General features: G+C 41.9%; 1 protein-coding gene across 2 annotated transcripts in view; it reads right to left on the reverse strand.

The window, feature by feature from the left end:
- Positions 1-19,130, reverse strand: part of MCTP2 (multiple C2 and transmembrane domain containing 2) — a 192,831-nt gene that overhangs the window by 63,259 nt on the left and 110,442 nt on the right. For both annotated transcript variants that reach the window (XM_065906033.1, XM_065906034.1), the window contains 2 exons: positions 18,369-18,443; positions 16,195-16,314 (listed from right to left, as the gene is read on the reverse strand). In XM_065906033.1, the coding sequence (XP_065762105.1) occupies positions 16,195-16,314; positions 18,369-18,443 (195 nt within the window). The remainder of the gene's footprint in view (positions 1-16,194; positions 16,315-18,368; positions 18,444-19,130) is intronic.

Genomic DNA, 19,130 nt, shown 5'->3' on the forward strand with positions numbered 1-19,130 from the left:
TCATACTGAGCATCATACCTCCTTTTGGTGAATTCTAGTAATTTCTTCAAAGGCACTTCCCCCCCGCACCCCCGCCCCACACCCTTTTTTTTCTCTCCTTCAAAACAGAATCCTAGGCTACATTTTCTGTGCAAGAGAAGAGATGCAACTTTGCAAGTTGAAAGCAAGGGCAGGAAAGCCATCCCAAGTGTTTTAGTAATTAAACGAATATGCATAATGAACCATATGCCCAAAGGGCCTGTTCTTCATGTGGGCCAGATTTTTGTTTGAATTTTTAATTTTTATATACAGATGAAACATTCAGTGTAATCTACCAACAGTGCAAGGGAACATACAAGAAGAAGTGCGAGGGACAGTCCACGTAGGAGGCAGGCACAGGAGACCCGGGAGAAATCCTCTCCGGAAGATATTGACTCGAATGCTGTTTTCCCCCCTGGAGCAATAGTTCTCGTCATCTGCTCGGAGGCTTCAGGAGACACATGTAAGGCATACACTGACAGCTTTACACAATATGAGTAAAATACAGTGCCGTCAGCTGAAAAGTGTGAAAGTCCCGTGGGACAAACAAGGATTTCTTTAAAAAAAAAAAAAAATACATCTACAGCCATCATTCAGACTACCATCTCGATTTACAGGGAATCTTCCCAAGTCTCTTCTGGAAGCAACATAAATATTATATTGCAAGCTCTAGGCCACATATATTAGCAATCTGAACTGATCTAAGCGGAATTCTTCTCTCTCAATGATGCAACTGTATCTGTATATAGTGGGCAGAAAATGCTCAAGGTGAAATGCAAGCTTGCCTTCCCCACTCCTCCAGCAAGGCTGACTATGAATTTAAGGAGTGCAAAATGGTGCCTGCAACATACAGAACCCTAGGATTTCCTGCACTCCCATCATGGAAGAATTGGTAAAAGCTTCCTTTAAGCTTTTCAGTGTTATTTAGAAAATGCTGAGTTAAAATCAAAGCAATCTAAGAGATACAGAGTCTGATTAAAATTATGATCTCAGCTTTCGAACACCACACAAGAATAAGGAAGCATTCTTTAATGCAGAAAGGTGAGGTTTTTAAAAATATGTTTGCACAACATATGAAATTTCCAATAATGTTCTGGACAAAGTTATCATGTCTATGTGTGGGTCAGTCTTGTACGTGCCTAATTCAAGATAAGTATTTCAAAGTGTGTATTTCATAAGTGTGTATGTATGTGTGTATGTGTTGGTGGGGGAAGCGGCAGAGAGGAAATGGTAAAGTCCACTATTCTTTACATCTGTCTTTACCGGAAATAACTTCAACGCAAAAAGCCACACTGGCCCTTATGGCATTGAGAAAAGATTATGAAAACAAATCTGATCAAAAGTCAAAGTGAAGCCTTGGACTTCTTTCAGCCCCCCTTTTCTGAACACGGATATGCTGTCGTTTTCACAATGTAAACACCAGCGATGGAATGCAAAGCATTTAAAGAGCAAGTCATAATGGAGCTGTAAATAACATCTCTCATTGCTTTCACTCTTAATTCAGAGTTTATGCCTTTGACACTGGCGAGGCTACTTGATCTAGTGGTCTCAGTGGAAAGACAGATAAACTTCAACTGCAGGCAGAAGACAAAACCTGACAAGGAGCATCACCTTTCCTGACGGTTTAAATCCTTTAAGGAAGTGTTGGAGCAATTAGAGAGGGAGTGTAATCTTTGCCGAGTGCATTAACACTCTCCGACCTCCCAGACAATAGATCAGACCTCAGACACATAATGCTTCCCTAAGGCTTTTTAGCCAGTATATTTGATCTCTTAGTCACTGCATGTGTGTGAGTATAGGTATCATCCACGTAGAAGGCATTATTCATTAGCACTACTGTCCACTGGCTCCGACACTGGAAGGTAATCAAGCAAAAAGCAGGAAAATCACCATAATCCATAGGAGTATTTCCTGCATCTTTAAGATGGGTGGGGGGGTGGTTTAAGGGTGATTCTAGACTTCAGGAAAATCATCTTTCATCACTCTCTTATTATTTTTTCTTAAGCTACAGAGTTCATTCCGTGAAACTGAATTTGTTTTATATGGATGTGTGTGTGTGTGGTGGGGGATGACCTCCAAAGCCCTGGATGCTCTTTGTCTATAATATGAACTTCAGAATAGATTCGTTGAGAAAAGTACATGTGTGTAAACAACGCTGTAATATGCAAAAGAAAGCAAAGAGAGGAAGTCAAATAAACTCCTTGCACTGCAAGCTTTTAAATCTTCATCTATCCTGCAGGTTACACGGCAGGACACACCGTTAAGGCAGTAACCTATTTCCTGATGAACACATCCTGTTGCAACTGCTAATCTCACAGTAGAAGCTTGGCTTTTACCATTTATTATAAACACTTTCAAGAACTGCTTACCACGATATATTTTTTAATGGATTAGATTTGTGGGCAGTTGCTAACAGAGTAAAGAACTAAATAGTCTTTACGTGAAAGCAGAAAAATAGGTTTTCCAAGAGTCTGACTTGCTACCCTCATGAGTAATTGGAACAGCAACTGAAATAGAATATAAGAAGGCTAGAAGGTTTCTTTTCTCTTCTCTTCCCCCCCATTCTAAGAAATTCTGTATTTGAGGGTACAGCATACAAGACATTATTGGTTCTGAACTTCACCACAAGACTTAGCGAGATGTTCAGCAGAGGGACAAAGATTGAATTTCACACAATTTGTACGAGACTATCATGGCTGACTGTTGATGACACTCAACATCTACAGCCTAAAGCATTTAAACCAAAATAATTACATTTTCTGGAATCAAGGCAGTTCCCCTTGAAAATGTGCACTGCAAAGGTTTTTTAAATGAGGCTACATGAAAAGAGGAGAGCTGAAAATTAGCTTTATGTTTAAGCAAATCACTTTAGAGTTTGCATCTTCAAACTTTAACTTAAGGAAAAATAGCAAATGAAAATATATATTCGCAAAAAGCAATTTAAGAACTTCTCAACGTTAACTAGCAGGGAAGAAATATCTACTGAATGTTTTAACTTTGGTGAACAATGCCCGATATCTAAAATGAAATAATTAAAATGACTAAAAACTGTTCTCATACCCATTATACAATTTCTTGGAGAAGGAAATGGCAACTCACTCCAGTATTCTTGCTTGGAGAATCCCAGGGACGGAGGAGCCTGGCGGGCTGCCGTCTATGGGGTTGCGCGGAGTCGGACATGACTGAAGCGACTTCGCAGAGGCAGCATACAATTTCTATTGTTTTCACAACAAATTGTTTATGTTGTGTTTTTATTGCTGGGTAAAATAAACAGCTTTCAAAGAATCTGTGATTCCTCTCAGATCAAAACTAAACTTCAACAACCGGCTAAGGAAGAAAATGTCCTATGGAAGCAACTGATTTTATCTTTTGACACAAGAGGGCTTCCCAGGTGGCTCAGTGGAAAAGTATCTGGCTGCCAATGCAGAGACACAGGTTCAATCCCTGAGTAGGGAAGATCCTCTGGAGGAGGAGGAAACGACACACGAGAAAACACACATACAAACACACACACACACATCACGAAATTACGCAACTCAGCGCTCAATAGCAAAAGAGTTTATAAACCTAACCAATGGTACAGGCATCAAATTTTACCTACAGGTTAAGAAAAGTAAAAGAAAAAATTTTAAAAATGGTTATTTGCCATATAAAATCTGTACCAGTTCAGCAGTAACCTATATCTTATCTCTTGTGCATACAAATGAACACGCCACAGAATATCCGAGAAAATTTTTATAAAAACAGAGATTACATAACACGCATATTTGAATTTTTTCTAATGCAATGATTTCTGCCTGTAGATGACTGTATCAAATTAAAAATAAATCACCACAATTAAAATCCCCAAGAAACAGCGCACAGAAATTTACTTTGGGACTTTTATCATTTATGAGTTTCTATCGCCACCTGCAGGACTGTCTTTAAATAAACTCCAGAAATGGAAAGGCTATCTACTATTCTTTTTTCTTTTCCTTTCTCCTCTTCCTGCTTCTCTTCCCAATTCACTCCCTCTTCCATTCCTTGGGTATGGTCATGCATGTGTGTATGCACATGCACTAAATTTCAAGGCAATCAATTATTTTTCCCTTGAAACACGTCCATTACTAAAAGTTTAAAGATCACCAATGAAAAGAAAAATAAAATTTACAGAAAGAAGCGAAGGTGACTGAGGCCTAGGTAGCTAATTTTTTAACAGCTAAACACAGGTCACATTTTCCTATTTTGCAAAGTAGAAACTGGAGGAGAAACCAGTCTATAGAAATTTCCTCAATGTGAGGACTTCAACACTTTCCAAGGAAAGGCACTTTTACTATGGAATAATTGAAAATAAAGTTACAGTAGCATGTGCCTGGCTTATACCACAGCAGAAGAAATGCTGCTGCTTGCAAATTCATAGTTAGTATTCTGCTGCTCTTTAAAACAAGAGACAAATGAGAGACAGTATTTTGCTAAAAGTGTTCAGTTCAGTTGCTCAGTCGTGTAGTCTCTGCGAGCCCATGGACTGCAGCACGCCAGGCTTCCCCGTCCATCACCAACTCCCAGAGCTTGCTCAAACTCATGTCCACTGAATCAGTGATGCCACCCAGCCATCTCATCCTCTGTCGTCCCCTTTTCCTCCTGCCTTCAATCTAAAAGTGTCACTGTAGCCTAATAAAGTAAGAACAAGTTGAAGAGCAGAAGTCATAACTTAAACACCCAGAACACGCAAACGCTGATTATCATCCTCATCAGTTTCACCCTCAGCAGCAGCACTGTCCCCATCAAGGCCTGATGAGGAACACTCATCTGCTGCGAGGAAAGTGTCAGTCAAGGACTTCCCTGGTGGTCCAGTGGATAAGAGTCTGTCCGCCAACGCCGGGGTCACAAGTTCGATCCCTGATCCGGGAAGATCCCACATGCCACGGGGCACCTAAGCCTGTGCACCACAACGACTGGAGCCTGAGGTCTAGAGCCCAGGTGTGACAACCACTGAGCCTGTGTGCCCAGCGCCCATGCTCACAACAGAAGCCCCCGCAACGAGAGAGCAACTCCCATCCGCTGCAACTCGAGAAAGCTCACAGGCAGCAAGGAAGACCCAGTGCAATCAAAAATAAAAACAAATAAAGAAACAATTTTTTACAAAGAAAAGGGTCCGCCAAGCCCACACCAAGTAACATTACAGATATTTGTTCCTCCAGGGCATATTACGCCTCTGGGTAGCAACTCTCCAGATGCATATTTTCCAAAGTTAAGACTTGCATAAAAGTGTGGTTTTAAAGAATTTTTAATAACACAATCTGTGGACACTGTGTAGATACAGCTCATACTCATGAAATGAAACCATCATTGCAAAATTTATGACCACACAAGCCACACATTGTGAAAATGGCATCAGGGCTGACGATCCTTCGTTCTAGAGGCCAGTAGGGAAAAATCACTTTCCCAAACCTTCAGCTTCTTCCCCTGTGAAAGAACATAGAGCACCATGCTTCTCCAGACTTAAAATTGTAGCCGTGGGGGTCTCGCCTTAATACCAACCGAGTCAAGGAGTGTATTCCTTTCTTTTTACTTTTCCATGACAAAATCAAGTATCTCTGGCAGTGAGTTAAAACCAAAATTTTAAAAAGTGAGGACAGAAATAGGCACGTCTATTTTAAGGGGCCAAAAAGCATGAATCTGGGCTATAAGAAAATCCCAAGGAGATTAAAATAGCCAATAAACATTGAACAGGAACAGGGTTTTAGATGATGACATAATCAACTGACTTTTTATTTAGCTGTCTTCCTATCTTTCTAAATAAAAGTGGGAGGGAGAGTGCCAGTTCAATGAAAACATCCCTCCCCCAAATTAGTTCTGTCATTTCAAAGGCCAACGATATGACTCCAAGCTCAGCAGAGAAGGAGCAAAACACACCTTTCTGAATCATAAATCAAATGGCAAAAGTACAAAACAGTATAGCAAACCCTAACCAGACCACAAAGAAGGCTTCTCTCCATAAACATCAGATCCGGCAGCTCAAATGATCACCATGCTCTCTTGTAGCTGTCATCTGTGGTGGGTCTAATTACAGGCTGCCCAGCGAGCATGCCCGCGCCACACAGCAATAAAAGGGCCAGCGGCTCGCCAAGCCCAGCCAGACAGCGGAGAGCACGCGCCACCTAATGGGGAGCCTCGAAGATCAGCCAGAGACGCTAATAAAGATGACAGCTTCCAAACAAATGACAACGCTCGGACCACCAAAAAGGCAATATCGGATTAGCTGGAAATGCAAGCGCTGAGCGTGGTTCTTCAACAGGTCAGAACTGAAGCAGGAATCCGGTCCTATGTTCAGACACATGAGCACTCTACTCCCCTCTGCCCAAGCCCTCTCTTTTATGTGTAAATCTCCTTTTCCATTCTTGCATCACACAAAACGTTGGCACATCCAGGTATCATATATAGAAACAGATTGGGGTGGGGGGGACGCACTTGGCTCTGTAAGAATCAAAAATAAAATCCCTGCAGATTCAGGGGCTGTGGATCTGGGTTAGAGATTTGCCAGTTCCCCTCTTACTCCCCCAGTTTTCCTACCGATGTCTTGTGGCCATTTAGCTGCAAATTAGCACCAGTCCCCACCCCACTGTGGACAGGGTTGAGAAAAAGTTGAGAAAATGTACATCAGAAAAGATTATAATGAAGCTATTTTGGGCTGTTTCTGAATCTCACCCTCTGGTGGGGTCACAGGTTGCTATGGTCAGAATAGTAACTGGACTCAAACAGTATCTGATAACAGATGGTGTGCATGAGTTCCAGTACTCTTCTAAGAAGCATTGATTTGATGCCTGCAGTATACTCAGTACCGAGATAAGCAGTAAGGATGGGTACACAGATACAAGACTGGGCCTCCGTCATTCAGTCCACAGCTCACAATGTCCTAACACAATCCTTCAATCATACGGCTAAGTTACACTGAATGATTTCTTAAGCATATGACATTACCCTGAAATATTAAAATAAAACCCTTTTTTGATATAGAGAACATAATTTATTAGGTCAAACATGAAAAGTTCTATCATAGCCTGAAAGATAGAACTCGATGATTTGGCATTCAGCATTTCCAAGCACATTCATCAGCCCTAGAGATAGTTGACTCCTAAACATTAATTAAATAACACAGAAGACAATGCTTTGCATTTCAACCCCATCCTCAAACAGGTCCTTCACAACCTCTGCAATGAAACGGCAACTGTGTGTGTGTGTGCACACCTGTACCCACTTCAGTGAAGTTTTTCTCTGAGTTAGGGCAGCAACACCCAGCCTCCCAATAGCTATATCAGCTAACAATTCCTACCCACATTTGTAGCTCACTTCATATGTTTAAAAATACTTGTGATTATTACTTAATTTTCTCTCTAAAGGGCAAGTTTAATTTCTCTTATGGTGTGCTTTAATAATTCAAAGGTTACCACTTTGGTTTCAAGTATAAGAGGAGCATATTGGAGGGAAGATAAGGGAATGACAGAAAGGGAGCAGCAAAAGAGGTGGGAAGGGATGCTGGGGAGAGGCTGGGATGCAGGGGGATGGGGTGAGGAGGGAGGGAGGGAGAGAAGGAAAGAGGAGAGGAAGATGCTGTTTGTTTAGTCACTAAGATATGTCCGACTCTTTTGAGACCCCGTAGACTGGAGAAGTCCACCAGGCTCCTCTGTCCACAGGATTCTCCAGGCAAGAATACTGGAGTGGGTTGCCATGCCCTCCTCCAGGGGATCTTTCTGACTCAGGGATCGAACCCACATCTCCTGTGTCGGCAGATGGATTCTCTACCACTGAGCCACCAGGGAAGCCCAGGATAGATGGACAGAAGACTTACTATGATCATTTCATCTCTGCATCTCAGTATCTAACACTGGACAGACAATGGTTGTGGGAAAGGAGAGAGGGAATCAAGGACGGAGGGAGATGGGCAAGCTTGAAGGAGGCTGTGAAACATGGCCCGGGTCTAGAAGTGACATGGACATTGAAGTCTTTTCTTTCTCTAAGATTTAAGTTCCGAGAGTCAGGATCAAGTTCAAATTAACAGGAGGGTATCTCTGGACAGCAGAGTGAACTAGACTGAATTCTCCGGACTCTGCAAAGAACACCGTCCCTAACCAGAAAATTCAGAGAAGGCGAAAGTGTGCTTACAAATACCTCCCAAGAGAAAGTGCAGAAAAGGCAGTAGGCAGAGACAAGAGAGTTCCCATCAGGGGCTGCACCCAGCTTAGAACCACTCACCGATTACCCACAGGGCCATGTGAAGGCTGACAACATATGCTGTTCCAGAATTTAAAAAATTAAGACCTAATGCTTACCAGTCAAAACTGGGATGCTCCAAAATACCAATTGATTTCATTCAGTATAGCTAGAATTCTGTCTGAAAATGCAATTCAATTATGAAGTTGAAAATATAAACATGAAATATGCTAAAATAGCTAAGAGTGTCCTTTTAAATTTTCAGCAGATAATCTTTTAATGCAATTACTGTAATTTTATTAAATGGCATAATTAGTTAATGCCTGAGAAGATGTCAATAGAAGGTGCAATTATGTTGTAAAAAATTACAATCACAATGTACAATAATGGATTGTTCTTATGAAAAAAATTGCTGAAAAAGAACTTCATGGTATTTCTGAAAGTATGTTAGCTAGTCCTCTGTGAAAAGGAAGATTTTGGAGATCATGTTAAATAGAAAAATAATAAACTGGCAAATATCTTAAGCATCCCATGTAATATATTTAGAGATTTTTGCATATAAGTATACATTTTTGTAGCATTTGAGATGCCTAAATTTTTTTTCCAAGACAAAATGGTGACTGTAACTGTGAATTTTTTTTTTATAGTCAATTAACAAGGTTTTGATAGCTTGCGGTGCACAGCAGAGCAACTGGGCCTACGTACACATACATCTATTCTCCCCCAAACTCCCTTCCCATCCAGGCCGCCCCCTCACATTGAGCAGAGTTCGCTGTGCTCGACACTATGACCAGCACTATTTTAATAGGCCGGTCTGAAAACAACACATCCATTGTAGTCATTTGCACCAAAGTAAATTTAATCTGAATCCTTGTGGGCGACAAAAGGGGCACTTCTCCAGGTCTCATGAAATTTTTTCAAACTGTTCTCAGAAAACATTCAGCAGTGTAACTTTTTGCTTCCCAAATGCCCTCTGCTTCTCAGGGCTGTGTGTGTGTGTGTGTGTGTGTGTGTGTGTGCACACACATTCATGCATGATGGAAACTTTTGTTTTGTTACAGTTGCTGTTGTTTTTCAGTTTTAATGTGAAATCATTTCACACTTCTCAAAATTATAGGATCCCTAAAAGCTAAGAATTCTGTATGTGTTAAGTAGAAGCTACCAGTATGAAAGTGGAGAACTGTATTTTAACCTCATTGTGGGGGGGGGTTGATTGATGCTTTAAGTTATATATCATATTGCAGGACCTGTCAACTCTGAAGAATTAATTCTTTGGTTTCTTACAACAAGAAATACAGGGAAAAAGTCACAGATGTTAAAAGCATAGCTTTATGAAGATACTCATTGATATATGGTAGACTTAGATTGCTTTTTAACATCAAAGATCCAAGTAAAAATTTAATAAATAAGGAATCCATCAAAGATGCCCCATAGACTTCTCTCCCTGATACAAGAGGTAAGTGCCTGAAAGATTGATGGAAAAACAAAACTATATAAATGCAACTTTTTTTTAACAGCATTGGGAGATCTTTGCTATTTAAAATAATCTTCTGATGATGCCAACTGTCAGGTAAATATTTTCTGTCACATGAAAAAAATCAATGCATTTATGCCATGATACAACCTTAGGTCTTTTTATAGACAATACTGGTGCTTGTAAAATACAGTTACCTAAGAGAAAAACAAAAAGATGACTGTACAATGTAAGTATCAAGATACAAAACTATCTTTTAAAAAAATTTAATTCCTTTTAACTATCATCAGATAATAATTTGCACTAGACATGGGAATATACACTAGAAATATGGGCCCTCCCACACTAGAAAATTAGGCTAACGCCTCTGAAAGCTATTGCTTTAAGATATTCTATAATAATTTACTAATGTAGATAGTCACTCTTCTTGACTCCTAGCCCTTATTCTGAACAACTTGAAATACTTGAAGAAAATCTGAAAAGAACACACTTCTTCCATGGTTCCTTCCTTTACTTCTTTTCACTCTTCACCCCCCCTCGAAAATCTTTCTACATCATCTAAGAGCTTCCTCCAAAAGTGGGAAAAGATAACTCAGTCCTCTACGGGGTTTAGTCTAGAACCAAGCACGGAGGTTTTCCAGACCACGAAGCTGAATTCCAAGGATGTCATAAGCATGTGATTCCCACAGTCGGGGATGTTCCCCAAAGATGCTATAGACATTTCCACCTTTCGCTTCTTTTATTCCAGCTCTTGTGAATATAATGACTTTATCAGAGAATTATTCTTACCCATATATTGATGGTTTCTTTCTCCCAAACCATCTTGGGATAGGCTTAACTCCCATTCATAATATCTAGATACATATAGGAAGTGACTCATATGGTTGTTCCTAGAGTCATCATGTGACTGTGTGGTGCTAAGTCACTTCAGTCTGACTTTTTGCAATACTATGGACTGTAACCTGCCAGCCTTGTCTGTCCATGGGATTCTCCAGGCAAGAATACTGGAGTGGGCTGCCTGCCATTCCCTTCTTCAGGGGATCCTTCTGACCCATCGATCAAACCCAACCCTCTTACCTCTCTTGCATTGGTAAGCTCTTTACCACTAGCGCCACCTGGGAAGAGTCATTATCTATCTATCTAAATAAGGACCACAATTCGTTTATTTGGCTCTAAGGACAAGGATCCTGGAAACAAGGGTCCTTGAAATACAAAGACTACAACCACTGCATCTTTGGCATATATAAGAGGCAGTGTAGCCCAGTGGTTAAGTGCAAGGACTCAGCTCTGCCTCTTAAAAGCATATAAGCTCCATCACCTTATTATTAACCTTTATTTAACTTCCATGGGCTGATTTTTCTTATCTGTAAAAAGAAGGAAATACTGTAATTGGCACCTACAGCTGCAAGTTTTTGCAAGAACTAAATGAATGAACCTTTATGACATACTTAGGACGGTACCTGACATGCAGTAAACACTGAAGCAACATGCGCCATTAGTTATCCCTAGAGTTCAAAGCCTGTGACTGGGAATGATCATGAGCATGTATATGAAACACCATGTATATTTTAAAAATCCATTCACATGGAAATATACAGATGTGCTTCTTCTAGACATGAAGCTTCAGCTACATGTGGCCTCTGTCAATAAGCCAACATCTCATATGAACTTGTCTTTTAATTGAAGAAACTAGACTGTGAAATTCTGAGCAAAAAAAATTAACTAACTTAAAACACATCAAGCTCAGAAAATATAACATAGTAAGAAAAAAAAATCTAGAAAACTTATGGGAAGGAGAAAGACTCAAAAGCAGTAATAAGCAAGATTTCCCCTAATTATCCTAGCCAAAAAAACCCTTGAGCCTATAGAAATGTGATTTAGAATTTGACTGCTGTAAAAAAAATCCACATTCAATGACCTACTGTATAGCACAGGGAACTATACTCAGTATCTTGTAATAACCTATAAGGGAAAAAATTCTGAAAAAGAATAGACATATATACATGTAACTGAATCACTCTGATATACACCTGAAACTAACACAACATTGTAAATCAACTATACTTCAAGAAAAATGAAAGGAAAAGTCCACAGTTAACTTCTCACAATAACAATGAATTAAACAGTATACAGCAACATTCACATAGCAGGTGTCAAGGAATTAAAGATCATTTTATTCTCTTAGTATGGGGAATAGAACCACCCATCTTATGTGGAGAGGGGATTCATCCCCCGTGGGGTAGGTTGATGATTAGACAGCCTAAAAAGATAAATTTTCTCATGTTTGTTCATCTGACTGGACACCACATGGACCTAGATTTTCTTTTTCTCCTGTGATTCTGGACCTAGATCTTAACAGGCTGCTTTCCTTTAACTCCTGCTTTCAACAAGATATGATATATTCATATACACATCCACAGGATCCCTTAGAAAATGTATGAGTTGCTTTCATAAAGTCTTAAAATTAACAGCCAGAATATCCTAAACATGATCCTATAACATTCCTGCTTTTTATCAGCTGAAAATAGACACACAGACATGATGTTAGTAAGGCAACTTTATGTTATCTGACAAAACAGAAGTGAACAAAAATTCCTAGGGTTCTGCCCTTAGCTGGCAGTGCTATACCTCTAGGGGAAGGACAAGCCCCAGTGGAGACTGGTTCAACCAACCCAGTTCTTTTCACATCTGGGCAATGAACCCTCAAATAGCACTTATCCTAATTTCTAACAGAGACAGGCTTTTACATGCAGTCCTATTGTTAAATAAATCCTTGCCTTAAGACCTTGCTTCAGGGATTTCCGTGGTGGCAAAGTGGTAGAGGATAGATCTTGCTACACAAGGTACGTGGGTTTGATCCCTGGTTGAGGAACTAAGATCTCACAAGACACGGAGCAACTAAGCCCGAGCACCACAGCGAGAGAGTTCAGGGGCTGCATCCAAAGGTTCTGCATGACACAGCAAAGACCCCAAATGCTGCAACTAAGATCCGACAGGGCTGAATCAACGAATACATTTTTTAAAAAGAAATTAAAATTACTTAAAAAAAAGACCTTGCTTCAGACAGCACAAAAATTATTCTGCCCCTGTAACATCAAGGCAAGTGGAAGAAGCATGAACTAAGGCATCACATGGATGAATCAAGACCAGGAGCAGAAGTGTGTCCTCAGCAGACTGTAGGAGAATGTTTGTACCATACCCCACAAGACAAATATGGTATTCCCAAGAGGGGATGGGAGGAGGGAAGCCAGGCTTCAGCATTAGAGTCTCCCCTCCCCGCTGTCAGGCTCAGGTCACCGGGGGACCCAACATTCGGCAGAAAGACCACCCTGAAGGGAGCCCTACAGAGTCAGGGACACGGCCAGTGGCAGCACCCAGGTGTGGCTTCACTCACCAGTCCTCCACAAGCAGTTGACGTTAAGTCTGTAAGTAAGAGCCACGAAAGCAAAATGTCTTCCGAAAAATAGGAAGGCTCGGCTACCTGTGATCTTATTAAAAAATAAATAAATAATAACGGAGGCTATGACACATTTTTAAAACTTTATCCTAATACTGCATGTTCTTTAGGTGTTCTCGTGTTGAGGAGCATAAATGGTTTTGGAGTGACCATCATGATGGGAGCAACAAACATTCTTGAATGAAATCACACATCCGCAGCTTAGGGAAGGGAGATACGCATGTCTACATCTGCAGTATCTCTTGAGATCCGCCCTGGCTGGTCAGGGTCAACGTGAAACAGTCATTCGAAAGTCAAACTCCAAAGGACAACAGAAAATTAAGTGTTATCTAAGTGAAGCTCTCAAGATAACCCAGAGAGAGTGAGAGTGGATACACATATCACTGGTAACTGAATTTGCATTTTTCCAGTGATGTCCAGCTGAAAACATCCCCTATCCACACCGCCAGTGGGGCGTCTCACAGTCCTGGATGCCTCCAAGGGATTCCTGCAAAATCGCATTTTGGCAAACCTTCTAGAAGAGCACCCCTATATCTTTCACTCCATGGGACTGAGGGATGTCCAAAGACAATGTGCCAGCCTGTGCCTGGCAGCCAGGCTGGCAGAGGACTCTGCAATGTGGTGTTGGCATAGAGGGTTCACTCAGGTTACAGGCGGTGCCCTCCGTCCCCGCCTGCCAAGGCTCGCTTCCCGGGTAGAAGCCCCTTCCATGAAACAACTTACTTCTATTCACTTGTGGTAATCTTTCTTCAGATCACGCCGACAGCCCATTAATCATTTCTGTCATCCCCCTACATAATCCAGTGCAACAGATCTCTTGTTTTTCTAAAAATCCCAGTGCCAGAAACCAGAAAGAGGAAACCCTTTCCCCTTCCAAGCGGCTGGCCCGGGTGCTGAGTGGGAGAAGACACCAGTGGTGGTAAGTGACCTCTTTTGCCCAGAATCACAGAGAACGTTCCCTGGAAAGTTTGTAAAGAAAATTCAGGTGGGAAACAGAGGCAGGGAGGCTGAAAAGGAGCAGCCCCCAGCTGCGGGGGAACGTGAGAAAGGAAAGTGGGTGAATCGACCCCCAGTCAAAGTCAGATAGGGATTAAAGAAATCCTTCTTCATGGTGGTACCAAGGCCAGTTGGTCGAGCAACTTTAAACCAAAGAAAAAGTATGTTAAAGGCCAAGGCTGCAGCCGTCATAGAACTTCTGCCTCCCAAACCAATGAAAAACTAGCACTAACTAAAGACAAAACAGAATGAGCCCCAGTGGCTGAGAAAAGGCCTCTTATGGAGCCAGCACAGTGCTTGCATAATAAAAATGGAAGTGACTTTGAGCCCACTGACCTCTGGGACTTTTTTTTTTTAATGCAGATATGCCTGGTGGGTAGGAAGGAGCCCGAAGATAATAGGACACAGGGGAGAGAAGAGCCACAATCGTGACTAGACTGCTCACACACGTATTAGGTCACACTGTGACCTGTACATGGGACAGAAGTCAATGACATCACACAGGGGTCCCCAACGTCTGGGATCTAATGCCTGATGACCTGAGGTGGAGCTGCTGTAATAAGAGAAATAAACTTCACAATAAATGTGATAAGCTTGAATCATCCTGGAACCATCCCCCTACCATCCACCCCTGGTCCGTAGAAAAGCTGTCTTCCATGAAACCAAGTCCTTGGTATCAAAAAGGCGGGGAACCACTGGCGTAACACAGAAGGCGCAAGAAGAGCAGCTGAGTGACTGTTTTCTTTTTTTTCTCCTCCCACACCCGACGCTACCAATCTGATCAATGACAAGTTCCTCTACAGACAAGGGAGGATCCCCCGAGAGGCCAAGTGAGGACACTGTGCTGTTAATAACTTTCAAGTCCCTACTAGATTCTGGGACTCTCGGTGGTTCACCCAGGTGGTGTGAAGATCACGTGCAGGTCTGAGATTCTGTGATTTTAGCAGGCTCATAAGGAAGGGCCGATGGCATTATAAGAGTGTATTTCACAGACATCATGGTTCTCCTCAGTGCTGTGGAGTCAACTTGTAGTCATCAGTTATGACTCAAGAGGTTTGAATATGAACACGTTTTTTTTTTATACCAAAGTCTGTCAATGATTTACTTAAAACATAAATTAGAGCAAGGCAGTCTTCATTTAGTCATGTGATTTTTCATCTGCCATTTTTCAAAAAGCACTGGCACTTAAGGGCACAGAAGGAGAGAAACAGACCCATGTAGTGATTAAACAATGACTACAACCACCACAAGAGCATTCAAAGTCATGCTCGACTCATCGGAACCCTGTGGACTATACAGTCCATGGGATTCTCCAGGCCTGAATACTGGAGTGGGTAACTTTCCCTACTCCAGGGGATCTTCTCAACCCAGGGGTCAAACCCAGGTCTCCCACATTACAGATGGATTCTTTACCAGCTGAGCCACAAGGGAAGCCCAAGAATACTAGAATGGGTGGCCTATCCCTTCTCCAGCAGACTTCCCCAGCCCAGGAATTGAACAGGGGTCTCCTGCATTGCAAGTGGATTCTTTACCAACTGAGCTATCAAGGAAGCCTATCAAGAGATGGTATATGAGTATGAGTTGGGTGGCTCAGTCGGAAAAGAATCTGCCTGCAATGCAGGAGACTCAGGTTTGATCCCTCGGTTGGTAAGATCCCCTGGAGAAGGGAGTGGCAACCCACTCCAGTATTCTTGCCTGGGAGAATCCCATGAATAGAGGAGCTTGGAGGGCTACAGTCCATGGGGTTGCAAGAGTTGGACATGACTGAGTGACTAAATCATGAGTTGGGTAAGTTAAGGGATTCCCAAGGATAAATCTGATAAGGATGGACTTAGAAAGAAACCTCCTCCATAGTCTCCTATGTCTCCTACACAATATATTTTAGAAAGGTGACTGTATATCCTTTATTTTTTGAGTTTCCTTACTGGTATAAACTTCAGCTTTGCTGAATGTGCACCATTCTGTTTCATCTAAGTATAATAAAACCCACCTGCCTTTGGATGTGGGACTCAGAGCAAATAATCTGAATGTTTTTGTTTTTTTAAAAAAGGAACCTTACCATGAATGCTACTGTACTTCTCAGCGTGGATTCCCACTGGAAGCAGCTTTTAAGGAACTGTATTGTATTCCACATAGCCATGGTGAGTCTCTTCACTCGGTCTACATCTCTGGATAAGATCTGATTTTTAACAAATGGAAAACAGGGAACAAGATTTACACACTTCAATTATTATCCTTAGATCAGATGGCTTGGTTATTTGAATTGTATTCTATATAGCCACTAATTAACAAAACAATAAAGAGGAGTCCTAAAATTTTTCTAGAATTCATTTTTAAAATATGACCATTCAGGGAGGAAAAGAAAATCCAATGCATTTTATAGCTCCTTTGAAGAACAGGCTGTTTCAATAATGTTCAGCAGAAAACTGAGCTGGTAAAAAATACAGCCGTCAGCGATGTGACATGTGTGAATTTGTGTGTGTGTGTTTGAGAAAGAGAGAATGGAGTGAGGATTTGTGCTGTTTAATTTTTAGTTTGGAAGGAACTGGGTAGTTTTAATAGAAATCTAAATGTATTCTAGCTCATCACATCTAGAAGAAAAAGTCTATAAAGCTGCAATCCTTTGGCCACCTGATGTGAAGTGCCAACTCACTGGAGAAGACCCTGATGCTGGGAAAGACTGGGGGCGGGAGAACAGGGTGACAGAGGATGAGATGGTTGGATGGCATTACCGACTCAATTGACACGAGTTTGAGCAAACTCTGGGAGATAGTGAAGGACAGGAAAGCCTGGTGTGCTGCAGTCCTTGGAGATGCAAAGAGTTGGACACAATTGAGCAACTGAACAATAAGAGCAACACAGGAAAGTCAAGTTCCGGGAAGGGAATCCCGCTCTCCGACCTCTTTGCTGTGTGACGTTGGGCCAGTTTCTTAACCTCTCTTATTCAATGAGGTTGACATAGGAGTGCTAACCTTGGAGGTTGTGGAGACATTTGAAGGATTAAGTAGTTGAGTCACAAGTACAGGTTTCAACTTTGCAACCATCTGGTGACACTTAGTGGTGAGAGGCCCTAAGGGAGAAACCTAACATACCCCAGGGCCTCAGCCCCAAATCCCCTTGTGCTCCCACCTCCCAAAGCCACTCCACATGAAGGTGAAGGTCCTGTTTGGCAAAGGAAATGTCTTTTCTCCCAGATGTTGGTAGATTCATTTCAATTTGTTTGCAAAAACAGCAATGTCACCTACCCCAATTCAGGTTTTAATTTTTCAAGTAAACAGAGCAAAAGACAATAATAATAACAATAATAAATCCACTGATTCCGATTACACAAAATAAATATTACACTCAATGTTGTGGCAGACCAAAACAAAGCATTTGGATGTTCCCTTCAGAAGAGGTTTAAGGCCTTTCCCGAGTGTGTCCAGAAGTTCATGGGAAACCAAAGGATGGTAAGCTGCCTTTATATTTAACTGCTTTATGTAATCCCCAGCTGCTCACCCCACAGGAAGTGGTGGAAGTCATAAACACTTTAAAAAGGGGACACGCTGTTACACAACTGAAGAGGGACAGTATGTACAGAGTGAAATCCTGAACTGTTGGGACTAGAACAGGGAGGGGCTCTGAAAAGAGCTGGAAAGGTCGTGGTAAGAAAAATGTGAAACTTCCTCGACTCAGCCCCGATCTTCACTTTCTGTTGAGCTGATGAAAGAGGAATTAAGGGCCCCTGACAGGGGGAGTGAGGATTAATTCCACAGAGGGTTAAATGCTGGTACATCCCAAATTTAGGCAAAACAGAAGCGGGAGGAACAGCTGTGGGTGAATCTGTGGCTGGACATCTTGAAAGAGCCACCGGCTTCCCTGTATGCCGGGCGTCATAAGCAAAATGCCTCTCTGAACTGTGCAGGGGTGGAGAAGGGCACGGCTATGATGGAAGGAGAGCGGAGGGGCCCAGGACTCAGGAGGTTTATGGAGGCTTGACGCTCAGAATTCCTGCTTACAACACAGTTCAGGGCTGAGCGGAGGGCCGACACTCTCTGCATCATCAACAGATACGTTCTCAGTCCTTCCCTTCTTTACCGAACCCAATCCAAGTCCTCATCTAGGGAGGAAAGGGGAGATGATGGGGGGGAAAGTGAAGAGAGGGAGGAGGAAATGAGACCAAGTCACGAGCAGTAACTACTCTAGGTGCGGGTGCTGAGTGTCCCAACAAGCCAGGTTACTGCCCTGACCTACCTTTTTGGACAGCTTGCGGCCATCTTCAACAAACCGCTTTTCTCTGGGAGTAAAGGTCCGGATACTTGCTTTGATCTAGAAAGAGACATCTGTGTTAAAAACGGAAGCATTGAGATGGACTTCACTCTAATGACTGAGAAGCCCGAGAAACCAACACCTTCTGGCCCTAAGGGCTGGGGTAGGGGTGGGGAGCAGAGACTTAGGGGTACCCCCGTGCTCTGCAAGGGCTTCTGGGGTCTCACTTCATGAACATCACTGTCATGAGAGATGAGAATGGAGGTCAAACTAGAGACTCTTGGGGACTCTTCTGATGCTGCAAATTGAAGAGATTTTTTTAAACCACTGCAGAGATTGACTCATGAAGTCCTCCAACTAAAGTCTCTGAAAACGTCAAACTTCCCTTCACATCATGGTTTTGAACTATCCCTTTGCCAGTAATACCTTGCAATGTGAAAATCAGTTTCCGGCTTATAAAAACATATTTTTCCCATAGAGAATCTCATTTCCTCTCAATGATCCAGAAAAATAAGTACGTGAGTCATCTTAGTCCTGTTTTTAGGGAATAAACTGAGGGTCAGAGAGATTTTACGGTTTGTCCAAATGACTATACTAAGGGAAAAACCTCAAAAGTAACATTCAAGTCCTTTTCTTCTATGTCAGATGGACAACTAGAATATTACTTAACTAACGGTTTTGAATTTAAGGCTGTTTCCCTCCTAAAACTCCAGTTTTACATGTATGCATATTCTATATACAAGTCCT

This window comes from Muntiacus reevesi, chromosome 15 (genome assembly GCF_963930625.1).
Source record: "Muntiacus reevesi chromosome 15, mMunRee1.1, whole genome shotgun sequence".
In the NCBI taxonomy this organism is placed as follows: domain Eukaryota; kingdom Metazoa; phylum Chordata; class Mammalia; order Artiodactyla; family Cervidae; genus Muntiacus; species Muntiacus reevesi.